Here is a 19,268-nt window from a genome sequence, read left to right on the forward strand (position 1 = left end):
GTATCGCTTACAAATTCGATTTTTGGAACCATTTTGTGTTTACCTTAAACTACATATTTTTCATCGTTATTTATAACAGTTGCCCATTTCTGCAGTAGTTATAGTATTCCCTTTTCATAAAAATCTCCAAATTTATTGTTAAAACTATCATAAAAGCTTAAAAATGTAAAAAATCTTTTCCATTTAAATTGTTTTAAAAGGCTCGGAGGAGGTGAAAATCCGTTGGTGTCAGATCTGGGAAATATAGTGGGTATGGAATAAGTTTCCATTTTAGTTCCGATATCTCTTTTGCCTTGCCATAGCCACGCATGGTCTTACATTATCGCGGAGATATCTTGAAACACTTAAATCGTAAATTCCGAGTTTAAAAATTAACCAGAACATCTTGTACTAGCCTCCCTTAGACCCCAGTGCTGTTGTTTTTGTAACAGATTCGTAGAAGCGATAAAAGGGACAAATTGTTTATACGATCGAATTTCATATTAGGAGTGCATTTTACGTACTTATGTTCTCTGTTTGATTTTGCATAAGAATATCTGGCATGTGAGACCAATAGCCGAAATATTTTTAAGATTTTCAATGTATTCATTTTATATAATCGGATCGGTACTGTTCCGCGGATAAAGGGCAGGTTCGAGCCTCTCTCTCCTTTTCTCTTTCTCTGTCTATCTATTTATCTATCGTTCTGCATCCTCCGTCCTCTCTCAGCCTCTCTTGTCGCTACCAATCGGTCCAACTATAGCTATGGCGCGCGGATCCAGCCGTGTTTTATATAACATCGATAAGCGCCACATTGATTTACGTAATTATTTACATAATTTTTAATAATCCGTATCGAGCGTCCAATTCTCACCGTACGGTCTTTTTTCGTCGGCCGTTACGAACCCCTCTAACCCCGGACCTGATTTGCTGGTTACGAGCCTCAACGCGTGCACATCGCGTCCTGCAACAGGATATGCGGTAGCGCAAGAATAGATCGGTTACGTAGAGACACGATGAACGTCGCGTTCCGTTTGCTATAGTTTGTATCGTCACACGTCCCCGCGACGATTTAATGGTTCGTAGACGGTCTGAATTCACATACATACGTTGTTGATATGAGCACTCTTTAGAAACTTAAACTCTTCCTTTTAATATCATGTGAAGATTTTGAACAAAATTTAATAAATACAAATGGCATTCAGTTGTTTTAAGCCCTAATTAAATGTTATTTATCTATTATCAATTGTTATGCTTTAAAGTAAACGTTGGCATAGAATAATAAAATTCATAGTGCCGCCAACTTCGTTCTCACTCAGTCGTATTCAGTCGGTTCCTTCTCTTGATTTTTTAGCTTTCAGGATAGCAGACGTGTTTTCTCTGTCAGACAATAAACGAATATATTTGTTCGGTTGGTATAAACAAGTAATAACGAATGCACCGGTGCATCGGTAGCCGGCGTGAGGCGATTAGATCGTGATAAGATCGTAAGCAAGGGCTGATAACACGGGCCTGTGCACTGTGTGCCGACGTAACGGTCAACGATTCTGCGTTACGAGAGCCGAGAAGAAAAAATTGTCTTGGTAGCAACCCCCGGTGCGTCAACGTGGCACGTTTTATATATTAGGCTGATTTTTATGCAAGTACAACGTTCTATTGACAACAGTTGCGAAGATGTGGCAGATTGAATTCATTTTGTACATTGATACATTTTTTATGTTAATTCTGGAAAGACTTGTTTTTGAGACTACACCTTTTGATTCTTTTTAAGAAATGAAGAATTGAGGAATCGAGGAAATTTTAATCTTTTTTTAATGATTCTTTTCAAACTGTTCACATTCGAATTTTATCGTTGAACTTTTAGATTTTTGTTAGTCGTGTTTGTCAAATTGACTTTTAGTATCTTTATCGAAAAGTTCAGGTAAAATGATCTTTTCATATCAAACTTAAAAACAAAGAAGATAATAGATTATTATTTATAAATATTTTAGGCGAGGTAAATAACATATTTCTAATATTTTAGAACTGATTTGAGATAGCTACTCCTTAGACTTTCCAGGGTTAATAGTTTCAAGATTTTAATTTTGAAAAAAGAGTGATTCTACGAGTATTTCAATTTTGTAATATGTTGACAGCTTCTAAAAGCTATGTATGTGTAAAAATCTGGCGCCTAATAGTTCTATTACCCATTCTGTTGCGTCTTCTGGGAGGCCTTTGAGGCTTCAAGTATATTGTCCCCGTCGTGTATCGTCATATTGGACTAAGGAAACCTTGAATCTTCTTTCATCCTCCATAGATTCATTACTCATGCAGCAGATTACGTCTCCTAGCTATATTAAATCGGGAAGATCTGTTTAGGAAGGGTGGGTAATACAACAAATACTAATGTTAGTAGATATATCTCTTCTAGATATTGTCTCTTAACAGCTCTTCTAATTAACTCTGGACACGCACATGTATTTGTATGTAATCTAATTAAAATGTTGTAATCCAGAATCTTATTCAAACCCCAATATATTATTCAGGGAAATTGAGATATTAAGTAACCGTAGACAACAATTATAATGAATAACAATTGAGGTATTACGGCAATAAGGGATGAATATAAAAATGCCGATTCTTGGAAAACAGCGTAAAAAGATAGAAAATTGAATTATTCGAAAGTCTGAGAATCATCCAGTTGATAAAATTTTCAAGAACGAAAGAATATACATTTTAGTGAGTATATATATATATCAGTGCTGTATATCAGTGACAGGTTATTGAAGTGTTAAGCAATGTAAAAATTATTATCGACGTTCTTTTTATCGAATGTTAATACTATATAACGACATTGACATGTTAAGTAATAATAAAAGGATATATTAGTTATAATTATGATCTATATAAAAAATATAAAAGATAAAAATGTTGTGTTCTTTTACAATATTAAGAATATTGAAATTATATTTTAAAAAATACATTTTGTTAAATGTAAAGTGTGTTGCTACCGTATCCTCAAAAATCATCTTACTGAAAATACATACATCTGTCCTTTATTGCTTCTAACATTTCAATTGATTTAAAGATACAAATATTTGTCTGGTTAGGTCGCGCCACAGTCATAAAGTAGTCCTTAACACTATGTCGCAGTTCCGGGAAAAGATAAATTTATAATAGCTGAATGGAATGTAAAAATCTTTATGTACGATGGACGAATCGAAATTTCAGAAAATAAGACAATTTAATATAAATAACGAAGAGTAAATATTTAACTTTTGCAGTACAAGTGTGCATTTAAAATATTTTCTGAGATACACAAAAATTGGGATAAGAAAAAATTGTCGGTTTCGTAACGAAACTACAAATGTTCTAAAAATAAATTAATTTTTGTTTAAGAACGATTATGCATTGAAAAAATATGTAGAATAAATACAGTTTGTATGTGAAATCAATTTTTCACGTGTGTCTCTCTATTATTGATTATTTTTATATGAATATTTATGAATATTTGTAGTGGAATACTGCTATTATAACAATTTCTTATAACAATTTAATATAAATTAATGGTTGAAAGATGATCAGACTGCACGACGACAAGTGGTAGCACACCGCTGTATTCAATGTAAGTAGAAATATCAAGCAGTGGCCAGGCGTGCCGAAAAGCATGCATTATATTCTCGCTCGATTTTCTTAATTACAAAGCCATCTACGAAAATATTTCATTCTACATTGTTTACTTATTTTTCCACGCAGAATCTCTTATTGTTCAGTTAATCTATGCATCTTAACTAATTCTGCAAATTTAAGTACCAATAACATATTTAGTGTAAAATTCGCTTTCGTCAGTATTGAAAGCAATCCAGAGTGCGTTTCTAGAGTTAATTTTAATTCTAAAATAGTCTCTGATACCCCATGGAACATTTTAAATCAATACTAATTAATTAAAAATATTTAAAAAATGTGTCACGTATTAGTATTAACCTTCAATATACCGATTATATTTTTTTTTATAATTCTATTTTCGTAGAAAAAGTTACTATTATTTTATTTATTTAAATCAGGTCAGAAACTACATTATTTATGAAACAACACTTCAATTGACAAATTGGTATTAGGTTGCTCAATTCATAAGTTGAACACTAGATTAGGGAGAGCTTATAGATCAATTTGCTTTTCCACTTTCCGACTATATTACAAAGATCTTACCGATTTAATAATTGATCTTCTCGGTCCAAAATAGTTATAAATACACGTTTCTTGGACGCTCCTATACCTTTAATAATTTCTTTCACCAAAGATATTATATTTAATTCTATTTTAAAAAACAATATTTCCTCTCCGCAATGACGATTTTATATTTAATTATATATTAACATAAACTATGTTCCTATTTTCCTAGTTGATAACAATCATGTAAGATTTCAACTTTCCTATAAATGAACATGAATTCTATGAAAAGATCTTCAACTTATATTTTCTGATCTAGCAATGATTCTTATAGGTTTTAAACGGTAAATGTGAATCTGAATTTCATTTTTTTAAATAAAGATTTAAAACTTCTACTATAGAAAATGTAAATGCCCTTTGTTTAAATAGTTTTACAGCCTTTCTCAAATGATTTTTACTACCCATTTATTTTACAAAATATATATCATTTTATTTGTGAGTATTTGTAAATCAGTTTCTGCAATGTTTAATATTTAATATATTAAGTTACTAATATTTATAAAAGTATTAAATAGTCTTTGGATATTATAATAAACTACCTGTTTATTTAAACATATAGTTTGTACACTTTCCATGAAAGAGATCCATAATTTGAGTCTAACTAAAACAAAAATTAATATCTTCTTGTGAAGTATGTCTTTACTGCTTAAAACAATTGTCCTTTATATTTTGATACTAACTGTACCTGTTATTTCATTATACTTTCAAATACACCTCAAACGGTCAAATATAGCAGTCTAATCCAACTATAATAAAGCAACCCTTCAAAATCAAAACTGATGCAATTTCCTTCCCTCTTCCTCAAACCTGGGACGTCCATGGAATGTCTTGGAGACCGTGATCATGCTTCTTGCGTATGAAACCATTCCCATTGAACAAACCCATCAGCAAAACATGGGCAGGTGTATCCAAAAAAGGAGCGTAATATAACGACGAGAATTTTTGTTGGGTGTTGTACAAGAAGAAGTAGCCACTGTAGAATTGGTGGATGCAACGGATCCCGGCGAGCACAATGGCGATACCGTCACTGATCCGGAAGCAGGACTTGCTTCACGTACGAATCCGATGGATGATTCTACCTCCCAAGCCAATGTTAGTATTTATTACGAATGCAAACAAAACAAAACAAAACGAACGGATAAAACACGAAATAACCAGAATAACTGTGGTAGAAGGCACACGTAGAGACAAGACATAGTAATTATGTCATTCGAGACGCGCTCGATCGTGGTCGATCGAGGCTCTCCTTTTCAGGGAGGTCCAGGATCGGGCATGCTCGGTGCTGCATCACGCTACCTATTTACAACTCTTGGCCCGGCCGCTTGGTAATGCCTACGTAGTCACGAATTTCTTTAAACGGTCTACAATCTATTACGGTTTTTTGGTTACTTAACACGGTAGCATTGTTGTTTGTAACGGTCCAGCGAACGTTAATGCATGGAGAAAGGAGGTTTGTCGAATCTAGTCACAGTAACCACTAACCACCATACAGTACTTATTTTAATATTATTTTAAATGTAACTTTTCTATGTAGTTTCATATCATTGGTGGGACAGTTAGTTTTCTTTGACAATAATTTTTGTGTGTTTATTTTGTAAACCATGTAATGTCACCTGTCTATTTATTTACTTTCTTATTTAAATAAAGATATGAACGATACATGTCAGAGAGCTTCGTGTATAGGAACATACAATAAGAAATTACTTTCCCACCAAACAATAATAACGAGATATTGATTTAGAATATTAACTAGGTGAAACTGTACTAATCAGATTAATGCTGCTAATATGTTATATATTTATATTATAATATAACATATTATAGTATGTATATATAATATACGCGCATTAATTAAGAAGAAATACAACACGTGACATAGATTTTCCTTTGAAGTCACGTTAAGTTCATTTTATCCGCCTCATTCTCATATTTTCCATGAATTTATATTTATTATTCATAATTTGACAAACCAAGGAGGCTATAAGTCAAAGTGGTGCATTTCCGGTTCGAAGTTCCGACACGTTAAGATAAAGCTCTTTCCTCCGTGCATGGTGTGTCATATTCAACGAACGTAAGTTCTGTGAAAGTGATAACACGTGTGGCACTTCCCACGGGAAATCGATCTTGAAAGTTTGTAATTTTATAATGTCGCGCGGAAATCAGCATATTTCGCCGCGCAGCGCGGTGCGTTGTCAACGAGAGCAAAGTAGTGACGAGTTTGCTCTACAAGCTATGTTGAACGACAAAAATAAATATATATAGAAAATAGAAAATTAACGAAAAACCGGTTGTCGAAATTTTGTATCTGTTGGTAACAATCTTGATGGCATAGATTCAGTGTCATCTACGTGCTAATACCGGTTTTATGGTTTATTTGATCGTACGCGACTGCCGTGTAACAGATCTAACACATTTATCTTGTACCCTATAGGAGGGATTTTGTGCAGTGATTTCGATGCATGATGGCCTCGTGTTGTACACAACTCCCTCGATATGTACAGCTCTAGGATATCCAAAGGAAGCGTGGATCGGTCGGTCGTTCATCGACTACGTCCACCCGAAAGATAAGGGGACGTTGGCAGATCAGATCACTAGTGGAATAGTCTCGCCGCAGGAAGACAGACCGAAAGGTACGAAATGAACTTTCTTGTAATTTCAAGTTTGTTGTATTTGGAATGATTACATGTAGACTACGGATTTTTATGAAAATTCAAATGTTTAAAGATATTATATCTACCGGAAAATTCTGTTCGTTTTCTAATTGAAGGGAAATAATACGTTTTCAATAGGTTTATTAATATTTACTGAATAATATAACTTCTATGGTTACTAATGGCCTCTTCCCAGCGTGATGTTAATTTGTTGATTCCATTTTTGTAGAATAACTCTTTTTCGGAAACTTGAGATGACATTGTCGGACAGAACTTCCCGGTATAATATATTTATGATAAAAAATGGTATGTTTTAATAAATATTGTAAAATATACTGTATTTTTAATATCTTTTATATTCTTTCGTATCGTGCGCAATTTTTCACTTTTACATTCTCTGGAAATGCATACAAATCCGCAGCCAATGTGATTATATGATAAATTTGAAGATTGATGACTATTATATTAATATATATAGGTTACTAGAAACAGATTTCTTTTCTTCAGGGTTTCAATAAGTTGAACATTAAATAACAGCATTCTAAAATTCTTATGAAGATTTGTTTGTTTTATGTTCTCTGCACTTCTATTTGTCTCTGTGCATAAAATTCGTTGTTCATATTTATATCACTGAATTCTATTATTATCATTATTCACTGTTAAACTTTGTAGATTTCATATTATAATAACAAATATATTATTATTAAAAACATATTGTGTAACATATCAGTTTTAACGTGTCAACTTTTTAAAACAGACATTTTTTTTAAATATTAAATGACCTATTTACATATCTATTTATCTAGATATAACGAAATGTGTAATTATTATTTAAGTAATTTCAATTAATTTCAATTTCCGTGAAAAAGACAATTGAGCAATTAGTTTATTTTTAACTCGGATTAATTATTTCAATTGCAAGGTATTGGCTATTTGCCTTTATGACTTGTATATTAATTAGTTACGTAGGAGTACAGTTTATTAAGTTTGAGTATCCTTGATTTAATTTGTATAAAGCTGAGTACAACGTACAATTCCTGGAATGTTTGTTTTCTTTTTAAAGTATGCGAATGTACAATAATTTAAAAAATAGAATAACAATAGACAAGACCATTTTCACTTTATTTTTACAAATTCAATAATACAGAAATCTGATTTACTTTCCGATTTCGATAATTAGTCTCTGAAAACATAAACTCGTGTAAATGTCAGTTTCATACTAATGGACATATAAAAGGATATTGTTATAATTTTATTATTGTAGCTAAATAAATTTGTTCATTTATAATTGTCTGAAGAAATTTTACAGTTTAAAATATTCAATATTATAAGCAAAGGAAAGTCACCATGAATAATAAATTGATAAAAGAAAATTAAAAAATGTGAACGAAGGATGTATATGAATCAGTCATGATCCAACGCAATGCTTTGAAGGATTGTTGAATCATTGGTACTCCAATGATTAATGCGTATGAACTGCAAATAAAATAATATATTATTATACGGTACTTACGACTACACGATAAATTAAGCCTTTAAAAACGAAAATTTAAAAGAATGCTTGAAAATCTCTTCCACAGAAAACTAAGTTACATATTAATATCTAAAAACACTAACAAAGGCAAAAACCATACAAAAGTATATTGCTATTTAAATAATTAAATTATTCAGTTGTTACTTTCAATTCTGTATGTTTTCATTCGTCTACAAAACGTTAATCTTTTTACACGATATTTTTATGTCCTTTGAATTTTCACGAGCATTGTGAATCATCTGTGCATCCCCAGGTATCAACGGCAGAAGAGCAAGTTTATTCTGCGGTCTCCGGAAATACACAAAATCCACGATTTACCAGACAAGCAGTCAGCACAAGGAAGCAAGGTCGAATCTGTATCTGCCGTTTCACTTGACTATGTCGTTCAGAGACTTTCGAGACCGCGCGACCGAACAACAACACAAAGCCATGTTCCTGGTGGTTACTGCCCAACCCGTTCATTCTGCATATAAAGGTAGTATGGTTGAAGATCCTCGAGGAGAGTCAACTGACAAAAAGATTCGATCCAATTCTATTTCACTTAGCGTAAAACGATACGAGGATCTCTGTCGAAATTGTCCGTTCGATCTATTCACGAGACGATCATCAGTCTTGAAAATGGACGAAATCGAGTCATTTTGTTAGTCCAATCTCCTCAAAGGTAACTTAAATGACTCGGTGGTTTCCATGGCAACGTGCCTTATACCAAAGGTAACTTGTATTAAATTAGAATTTGTTTTACTCGAAAACCGCGACGATGTTTGATACTCTGCCATTTTCTTTTGTCGTCTTTTCATTTATTCGTTTTTTTCGTCACCTGGCCAGTTTTTCGTTTTCGTTCAGTTTGGAGACCACTGTTTCGATTGTTCATTTCAAACGAAAGCACACTGTAACAAGAACGCATTCATCATTCTTCGTGTACACGTGATAGCTTATTAACACGCTTTGCTTGTTAGGGAACAGAGACGATTTCGATTTCATCGTTAAAGTAGTGTTCATTGTGTGTTCCGATGGAAGCGAACGTGGAAGAGAACGCAACTTAACGCAACGTAAATTCTTTGAAACGTTTCTCTTTCTCTCGTTGACTGTATGTTTTCATTTTGACTCTTGGTTTAGAGTTGAACATTTAAAGGGAACATAGAAGAAAAATGTTACACAACTGAGTAAAATGGAGACATAGGGCAAAGTAAGGTAAAACGGACCGGACAGGAAAAATTGATAGTAACGTTTTTTATGGATAAAGAGTTCGTATCAAATTGATATCGCATAACATGGTTCTAATAAGTCTTCGACATAGTTTGAGGTTGACTGCAGAGCAGCGTATGAGTTATTTTTCGATTAAAAGCACAGGAAAGATATTCAATGAAAAAGTTTTGACGTTACACACATGGTTGAAGCATTTTCTTTCACCTTTCGATAAAAAAATTGAACGAGATAACTGCAATACTGGATTCTATGTTCCCTAAGCTGTATGTTTGACACTCAAGTTGTTTCTTTATCTCATGCCAAACTGGAAATTTTAAATGCTTTTCTAAATTATAATGCGCAGGGCAAAACGGAATATTTAAGCACAGGGGCAACAGGAGTCCCTATTTATATGCTTTGTATTTAATTTTAATTGATTACGTGTAATCGTATTATAACATCAACACAATCGTAATATAACAAATTAGAATCGAAGATGAGATAAAAACTGACCAATTTGATTGCACCAGTGCAGAAAAAGAAGATGACACACTTTTTTGTGATTTTTATTCATAAAATCATATATATTTCTAGTTTATTTATATCAGCTAACAATTACATATATTCAGTTAGCAATTCTGATTTAGTATAAGTATAGATTTTGTATTTTTGTATGATTTTACATGAGTGTTCCGTTTTACCTACCATTTTTGCGTAACTAAATATTATTATTAAAAAATTGTTTTATTTTCTTATAGCCAAAAATCTACTGAAAACTTCCAAGAAAGTTTATATAAAATATGTTTATTATCCCAGATTCTTTGTTATTACGATGCAAAGAAAAGCGTCTCATTTGACCCTACTTTCCCCTAAGTGATTCAACTGCTTTCAAAGTTTTTTTAGCCACAATACTTTTCCACTTAACGCTTTATCCTTGACATTAACGCCTGTAATCAGAGAGATACTATTTCTTCGATAACTTCTCCTGTGTTTGACTGCTTTGCTCCATCTAGTTGAGGAGCGATTTCAGGTTGAATTCCGCTAGCCTTCGTTGGGTATCGCTCTTAACCCTAATTTTAATGAAAAACCAAAAACAACAAGGAAGAATTACATATTTATCTGAAAAAATAAATAATTCATCGTTGAAAAAATTTCAAGCTTTAAGATAATGTGTATACTTGTCAAATGCAGTTAACTGATTAAGTGTCAGTAAAAAAATTCATTTAATTATTTAACAGGCTGCATTAGATTTGAAAAAAACAGCATTTTCTTTGATTTTACAGTCTTTCAATAATTTACAATATGGGTAATGATGTATATTTAAATACATTTTTTCATTTATTTGTAAATAAGGGGACCAAAAAATTCGTATGTTTTCTATTTTTTCAGTGAATTACTTGATAATGAAACAAAATTTTATGATTTAATCAAAACGTTAAATAACAAACTGGTAAATTTATAATATTAATAATAAAGCTTCTTAGGTTATTATATTTGTAGTACGTGATACATGATGTTCGACAGTAAATGGAAAAATTTTAAATGACCCTTCATTTTGACAATACACTTGAGGCAGGTCAGTGCGAACTCATTATCGTACTATACGAAGAACAAAGACAGAATCATGACTTACGCACGCTGTTAGCTAACTTCTAATTAAAATTGCTAATTGTCAATAACACGATGAACTTAACAATGAAACAGTAACCGCAATTTTGATACTCTTGATTTTCAATCTTATTATGTTAAAGAAATATTTCTTAAATTTTCGAAATATTCACCACCATCGAGCCTAGCACGATGTTGTAAGGCAAGGGGTTAAGGATTAATGTCTAGCAATTACAGTCTCGAAGATTATCTCGACAGAATGCTAATAATAAAACGAGTGTAGCATACTCAAAGAATTTCCTTAGACACAAACACCTGTTATTCAAACAACGCAGCCATTTGTTTCGTAGGTCATGTATGCCATTTCTGCATCCAACGAGCGCTAGCCGGACTCGACCTTTCGAGTGGCACACTTGAGACTCGGTAGAGATCTACAGAGAAGCCTGTTATAAGGTTCGCATGGAAAAATGAATCCGGCGTTCAATTTGTGACCGAGAATTCTTTTGTTCACAAGATGTCGTACAAAAATCGTTAAAATATCCTTAAATTTCGTTATACGAAACGAATAAGGTGCGTATAAAACAGACACAGTGGAGTGAAAAAAGGGTGCGAGAGAAAGGGACAATGAGGGGTGGGAAAGTGTGAAAGACGTAGAATGAGAGAGAAAGAGAGAAAGTGTGTACGTAAGGAAGAGAGAAGAATAGAAAAAGCAAAAACGGTAGTAGGAACGAAAAAAAAACGGAAAGATAAGTACACGATAACAAATAAAATCGCGCGCAGGCTTTTCTGCGTAACTGTAGCTGTCCTTTAACACTTTGCTTTTAACGCGCGCCATCTTAAAGACTAAAAACTTTCATCATAAAGGTATTACCCCCTGGCAAGTGAGTGAATGACCCCGACCTTGTTATTATCGTTATCCGCAGCGCCAGAAGAAACAATAATATCTGCGATATTCACGACCCGCCACACCGCGACGTGCCACTTATCTCATGTTGATCCCGACGTAGTCCAATACTTTGGATATCTACCTCAGGATATGGTTGGCCGTTCGCTGTTTGACTTCTACCATCCCGAAGATCTGCCATTCATCAAAGACATCTATGAGACTGTGAGCATGCGCCCCAGAACAACCAAAAAAAAAATATATATATATGTAAATATATATAATATGACATCATAGGTTTCGATCGAGTATACGCTTGAGACACAAAAAAAACAGTAATATTAACAATAATAGATACGAACGATATAGCAAAAATTACCAAAAACACATATTAAAAAAATAACAGTATAAGAAAGAAACATTTATAATATCTGCAGAAACAGTGCGAACAAACGAGTTCTGAGAACCGATCGTCGAACGACATAAAACAGACAGACAAAATAATCAAAATTTTCCTTTCGCCCGCTGTCTCCTTTGATTATTCATATTTATACGTGTATCATTGAACAGGTGATCAGGCTCGAAGGTGACTCCTTCAGATCGAAACCGTACAGGTTCGGGGTGCAGAACGGTGGCTACGTCGTCCTCGAGACTGAGTGGTCGTCCTTTATCAATCCCTGGACGAAAAAACTAGAGTTTGTCGTAGGTCAACACAGGGTACTGAAGGGGCCGGCGAATTCCGACATATTCCGCGTGCCTAGCGCCACCGAGTTCGGTCAGCTGGTCAACATTAGCGAGGAGGTGATAAAGGAAGCCAAGATCATACAAGGAGAGATACGTACACTTCTCGACGAGGTACGTTTTCCATCGATGATCCCTCCCGACCCAGCGGTATTAATTAGAGCAATATTGCCTAGATCGTGTATCTCGCCGATTTAGAGTCCTTTCCTAAAGGTAAATTCATGGTACTGTGGCGTCCCACGATAAAGCAGTTTTCTTTCTCTTCTGTTGACCCTTATGTTCCGTTCGAATCGGTCTGATATGAAACATGTATTTTTTTTTATTAAAGAATCATATATTTGAAGGTTTTAACTGTAAACACTTAAACTTTACACATGAGAACACCTTGTTTATTTAAAAATGTTTCGTAAACATCGATATTACATAAAAGGGAAAGCGTTTAAATAAGAACTTATATATAATAACTGTTTTTTATTATGTACTTTAAAGCTGTTTTTTTCTTTTTTTTATTTTTGTCTTCCCCATTCCTTTTGTCTTTATTACAATACTCGTTTATTATTAGCAAAGGTAATAATATTTTCAATACTTTTACTCGGCAAACTCTTAACACAGTTCCTAATTATCTATTGCTACTCTTTTATGTCGCAAACACTTGATTGTCAAAGATAAAATATTCATTCAAAATATTCCTCCTCCTCAATAAAAACAAAACTCAAACAATTAGAAGTTCCGTGCGTTCTGACAATTAAGGTTCCATTAGGCATCTAATAACAGCTTGATTTCAATCAGGAGTTTAAGTACTCGCCAGTATCGTTGCTTTTTTATACCAGAAACCGTAATGCAAAGGAGAAATATCTTATGAAACCATATACATATAACGTAAATTTAATTGACAAGGGAAAAACGGGACACCTCGAGTAAAGCGAGTTACGTGCATAGAGGGGTGGTAAAAACGAAAACGAATTAGAACGAAAGATAACCTGTTGTTACGCAGAGTAACGAATAATGCATTCCCATGGCGTCCTGTATAGTCGTATCCGAAACGAAACGCTGTTTCCTGGCTGATCTATCAATCCCCAACGTTTTTCTTTTGTTCTATCGTACGTCTGCGCAGAACATCCAAAGAAAGTCAGATATAGCGGAGCTCGACGTGTCAAAAAGGTGCAAGGACCTCGCGTCCTTCATGGAAAATCTGCTCCAGGAGACGAGGGCAACTGGTCTTGGCAAAGATGTGGTCGCTGCCGACGACAGGAGTTTTTCGGTGACTATTAGCTACGTTTTAGTATCGCCGACACTTTATCTATTCTGCCTAGTAGTTACGCTATGACGCGCTCTGGTGGTATGCTACCAAACAAAGTATACTTAACCGTTTTATATACAATATATATATATACATTATATTTTTAATATTTCCCACGTTCTGCTTTCGACGACATAACGTGGAAGGTATTAAATTTTATTGTTAGATACTGTAGACTGCATCGTTTCCGACGAAAAGTGTTTTCGTACCGATCCGTTCATTGATGTTTTCAAACCTCGACCAGACACCTTATAGGCACCATCGCCTGCAGGTTTACTCTTCACTAGTTTCCACTTTGTATTAATTGGTTATACTGTGGATATTTATGCGAATTCTTATTTTCCATCAATTTACTTGATTCGTCTAAATAGGTTCAGTGTGTTATGATGGTCGATTGGTCTTATTAACACTAAACGTATCAATATTTTATATACACCTATTCCTATCGTAATCACTCAAATAATTAGTTACAGAATGAAGGTAAACAAGTTAGAACGTACATTTTTCTTATTAGTAATAGGAACAGAAGGAAAGACAAAAATTGGAAACTATATATAATAATATAAGAATTAATATAAAGTGAAATGAAGAAAAACAAAAACGCTGAATTTTGAATCAAATTTTAAAACCAGTCATTCGCGGTACGTTTAGTGTTAAATTGTACATGAAAGAAGAAATAATCTTTGAATTTTGTCATTGTTCTTCTTTAGATGTGATTAAGCTTTTTAGTGTCTACGTTTGTTGGATGTAATTGAAGATTACCAGATATTCAATGTGACCGTGCATTGACTTCAGCTGATAGACGTGACATGATGGTTGTATATAGTTTTTTACTGGTAGCATTCAAATTGAATACGTATTATCTACTTTTATCGTGTCATCAATCTGGGTGGTAAAAGGTTTTTGGACTTCATAACTTAGAAAATTGATATATTTCGTAGTAAGTCTGCATTCCTCTATATAAATTTAAGCTTTTGACTGTGATGAATGAAAGAAATATTATTTTTGTCGGAAGTTAGTTTCAGATACAAAAGGAAGAGTTTTATAAAGTTATGTTAAGGTATCTTAATTGTTACTTAAAACGTACTATAATTTAATTTGACGGTAACTGTTCTATAACTACATAAAATCTATTAATCACAATTCAAACCTTTTATATTGAGAAGTATGTATTATATTAACAAGACTCGAAAGATTTTTTAGTCAATAGAACACTTTTTATTTTCATATAGTACTAGTAATAACGCGATTGTTGAGAAAAAATGCATTATACGATTTATAAAATCTCGGCCACTGAACAACAGGTGGTGTAAATTGATAAATGAATATGTTTACTTCTAAAATAAAAATTGAAAATAAATATATTACGTAACTCTTTTGTTCTCATTATAAAAGCTACATTAGTGAACATGTTAATTAATAAAAAAATTTTTTTAACCCCGGAACAATGGATCGTGTTGCAGTCATCCGTATAGCGAATGCAGGATCTATTTGAGCCCATATTTCTGATGCAGATATATTCTTTTCGTAATACTTATAATATTAGTATTATTTCTGTAATATAAATACATGTTACATAGTTCCGTATAATGTATTATTAACCTGTTGTTTCGTAATAATATCAAGTTTAACTTACAATAAAAATTTCAAATTGAATTTATTTATTTTCATTAATATTTAATTTTTAGAATAAATGTAGACTTATAATGGACACAATTTGGAAAATTAACAACAACAACAAATTAACAATAAAGTAATCTTTTTAAGCATAGTTGGGAAAGAAATATTCAAGTAAAGGATTAAAGTACTTATACAAAATAAGAAGTGTTCTTAAATTTTGATACATTTTTCAATTGTCGTGCTAAATATGCATTGTAACTAGACAATTGTAAATAATTACTGCCATTTGTTTTGAACTTACAAATTATTAATTATTATTCTAGAATAACTTTAAGTTCTATGCACAGTTAAAGTATCTAAAATATTGTATATACTGTTGTACGATTCACAATATATAGATATTGACACATGTATACTACGCGAACATAAATGAGCCCTGCATTCGCTAAGTAAAAACTAATGCAAAAATGAGATAAACCGTTGCTGATATTTATTAAGATCTTTGATGGAATTTTACATATTCACATAAAATCCGCAGTATAGTAGTTAGCTTCCAAGTTTCAAGTTCACTAAATTTTTTTTTCTGCAGTTGTAATTGCGTATCTCATAATAATGCTCGACATAACAACACGAACGTATCGTATCGAAAATGCATAGAAACCATCGGCACGGTAAAGGAAAAAAGAAATTTTCAACACTGGCTATGGAATTTGCTCTTATAATTTTTTACTTTTGAGCGATGACTAAAAAATTGCTCGCTGTTCAAAACCACCGACGAATACATTTAGAATCGAAGAATTGAATTACGTTCAATTTAGTTAATGCGAATAAATTGAATTATCGTTCGGCTGAATAGAAAAGTCAAAAATCGAATCTTTTATGTTGAACAATTTAATCTGTTGAATATTTCGTTCAAATGATGCAATAGATTCGAAGAGTTTATCAATAAAGTAGATTTTGTGACGAAATAAATTCGAATGATCGTAGTTTACAAATTTTAGATTTATATTCCAAGAATTCCTTTTTTCTTTGCTGGGTCGTTCAGGAAAGCATGGCGTAAGTAGTGTGTAATCGACTTAGGTGTAGGGCCGGGGAATATTCTAAGCTGATATGTCTGTTCAGGAAGCGGCTAGGAATTTTACCACATATTTCACTCTTCGCTACTAATATTTAGGTACTTGAAGAATTATTCAAACTTCAAGCGTCTTCGACATTTTTCGATTTTCATTGAAATAATATTGAAAAAGATCTTGTTCAAAATAAGAAAATTAGACTCCCGTTGCTTCCTACAGATATATGTACATCGTAGAATTTCTTACATAATTATTGGAAAACTAAGGGTGCAAGGTGAGTAAACGATACACAGCAATTGATTAAACATTTTACAGCCTGGTGTCACGATCTAACCGGATGGTTGTCTCGCAAAAGTAACTCTATAGCCACATATTTATCACGAGTTAGGGTAATTCACGCACATCTGCTACCGTAATTTCTCACGTGGCTAGTCGTAAGTAAGAACGAATTAAAATAGCAACGAGAGATAGACAAAGAAAGAGTCAGAGAGATATATGTACACGTATATATGTATATACAAATATGTATATATGATACGTATGTACATGTACACGAATAAAAATGATGAGAAACGGAAAGATACGAGAAAAGAAAATCCATCCACTAAGTTGTTTTGAACATAGACACGGACGGAGGGCAAACTGTGAATTGTGTAGGTTCCGATGATGGATAGCGTCAATTTCAAAACCTTGTAGGGACGTTGTTGGTAAGTCTATTTACTTTTTTTTCATTCAATACTATTATTCGTTATGAAAACAAAACGTCTGCTTGATTCAGAACGGTAAAAGAAAAGAAAGTAGAGAGAAAAATTTAAGAAAACCTTTCTGTCAAGTCAACCTCGATTGCAACAGTTTGGAACATACAGAGTAACTGATCGCTTGCGTTTTCCTGCCATCGGCAGACTTAGAAATGCCGACGGACCTTGGAAAACCGAGAAGAATGCCACGGAGAGAAAATGCAAAACGAAATAATTACGAATATGATATTGAGTTGGTCGTTGTATTCGTTGACCTCGTTACTTTCTGCGTTGAACAGGAGTCAACGTGGTTGATGAGACTTCGTCGATGAACATAATTGATGCACACATTTATTTCCAGTCTTGTTGCATGGTAATTTCTCTGTGTAATCGATAGCAGAGCTTCTCTGTCAGAGAAAATATTGTTGACACGCAGCGAATGTTTCCTTAATCGACCTTGTAGGTAATTTCTGCCTGTAGTTTTTACGTTTTCGTCTTTTAATCGATCGACACGTTGCTTGTCTTCGAACATTTTTCTGTTACCGTCAGTGGTGCGTGGTATTTTATTGTCGTATTTCCTTATGACCTCTCGACGGTACTTTTCGTCGTCGTTTTCACCTCAGGAAAATGACTTTTCCGCCGAATGCCGAGTCTTTTTTCCTTCGCTGAATTTTTTCATTGTGTCTTTGTGACAGTACGATTTTAATCGTGTCCTGTGTTAGTTAAGCGATTCCAATAAGGATAGAGTATATAGTATTGCTTAGTGCAGGGGTCGGATGTTGTTAGGTGGTCCGAAAATGAATTACAGGTTTCTTGAGTGAGTTTTGAGTCTAATTTTGATTTTTAAATGGCAATTCATGTAAATTGTTCATATAAAATTGACCTATTGGCACAAGATTGAAAAAAATATCTGCATTTACATTTCTTAAAAATTATATTGAAATATTTCGTAAAATTACTGTTGATTTCAAACTTGTACATCTTTGAAACATGCGTCAGTAGTTTCTTGTACGATAATTCTGTTAAATATGACTTCAATGTTTACTAAAATAAATGTTAATACTAATTTGTATACGAAAACTACGTGAAATGAATAGTTGCTCATTGATCATCTGAAAATAAGCTTATGAAATCTGTAGTCAATTTTCGGACAATTTAAAATTCGGTTTATCAGAAAGGTCTATTGTTTTACAAGGTATGTAGTTTCTGCATGAATTCCTCCATTTTTTTATGAAACTTTTATGATGCAATATCTTTGAAACACAAAAAAATGCAATTTGTCTATCAACCATTATTATTATTATTATTAAAGTCTAAAAAGTGTTCATTCTATTAACACCTATTTTAATTTATTTATAAATTTTAAATTGCATTCATGGTTAAATTCTTTATTTTTATTTCCCACGACGCTAATGGGGAAATACAAAATGAAAGACATCAGGAATTTACAGTCTGTTTAAAGAGATGAGGCAGTAGACATAAACAAAACATTCGTATACGATTATCTTGCAGTCCAATCTAAGTCATCTATCGCACATCTGTTTTTAATTTTTGTACTGCCTCGTCTTGTTGGACAAATTATAGATTTTACTGGTATACCACGTATACTAGTGAATTGTTTAAAATTATTAAAAATTTTAATAAAATCAAGATTATTAAAAATTGGAATTAAAATGATTAAAAAGATTAAAGTTATTATAAAAACGACAGAACTATCTGATAAACCTGTTACGACAACAGTACGGACA

General features: G+C 32.9%; 1 protein-coding gene across 13 annotated transcripts in view; it reads left to right on the forward strand.

Moving 5' to 3' along the window:
• The window catches only part of per (period circadian regulator), a 51,958-nt gene that overhangs the window by 17,707 nt on the left and 14,983 nt on the right, over positions 1 to 19,268 (forward strand). For 7 of the 13 annotated variants that reach the window (XM_031971768.2, XM_031971767.2, XM_031971762.2 and 4 more), the window contains 6 exons: positions 5,150 to 5,280; positions 6,620 to 6,818; positions 8,627 to 8,848; positions 12,090 to 12,274; positions 12,620 to 12,904; positions 13,905 to 14,051. In XM_031971768.2, coding sequence (XP_031827628.1) covers positions 5,150 to 5,280; positions 6,620 to 6,818; positions 8,627 to 8,848; positions 12,090 to 12,274; positions 12,620 to 12,904; positions 13,905 to 14,051 — 1,169 coding nt within the window. The remainder of the gene's footprint in view (positions 1 to 5,149; positions 5,281 to 6,619; positions 6,819 to 8,626; positions 8,849 to 12,089; positions 12,275 to 12,619; positions 12,905 to 13,904; positions 14,052 to 19,268) is intronic. The other 6 variants (XM_031971763.2, XM_031971766.2, XM_031971770.2 and 3 more) reach the window with 2 other exon arrangements.

Source organism: Nomia melanderi, chromosome 5 (genome assembly GCF_051020985.1).
Source record: "Nomia melanderi isolate GNS246 chromosome 5, iyNomMela1, whole genome shotgun sequence".
NCBI lineage: Eukaryota > Metazoa > Arthropoda > Insecta > Hymenoptera > Halictidae > Nomia > Nomia melanderi.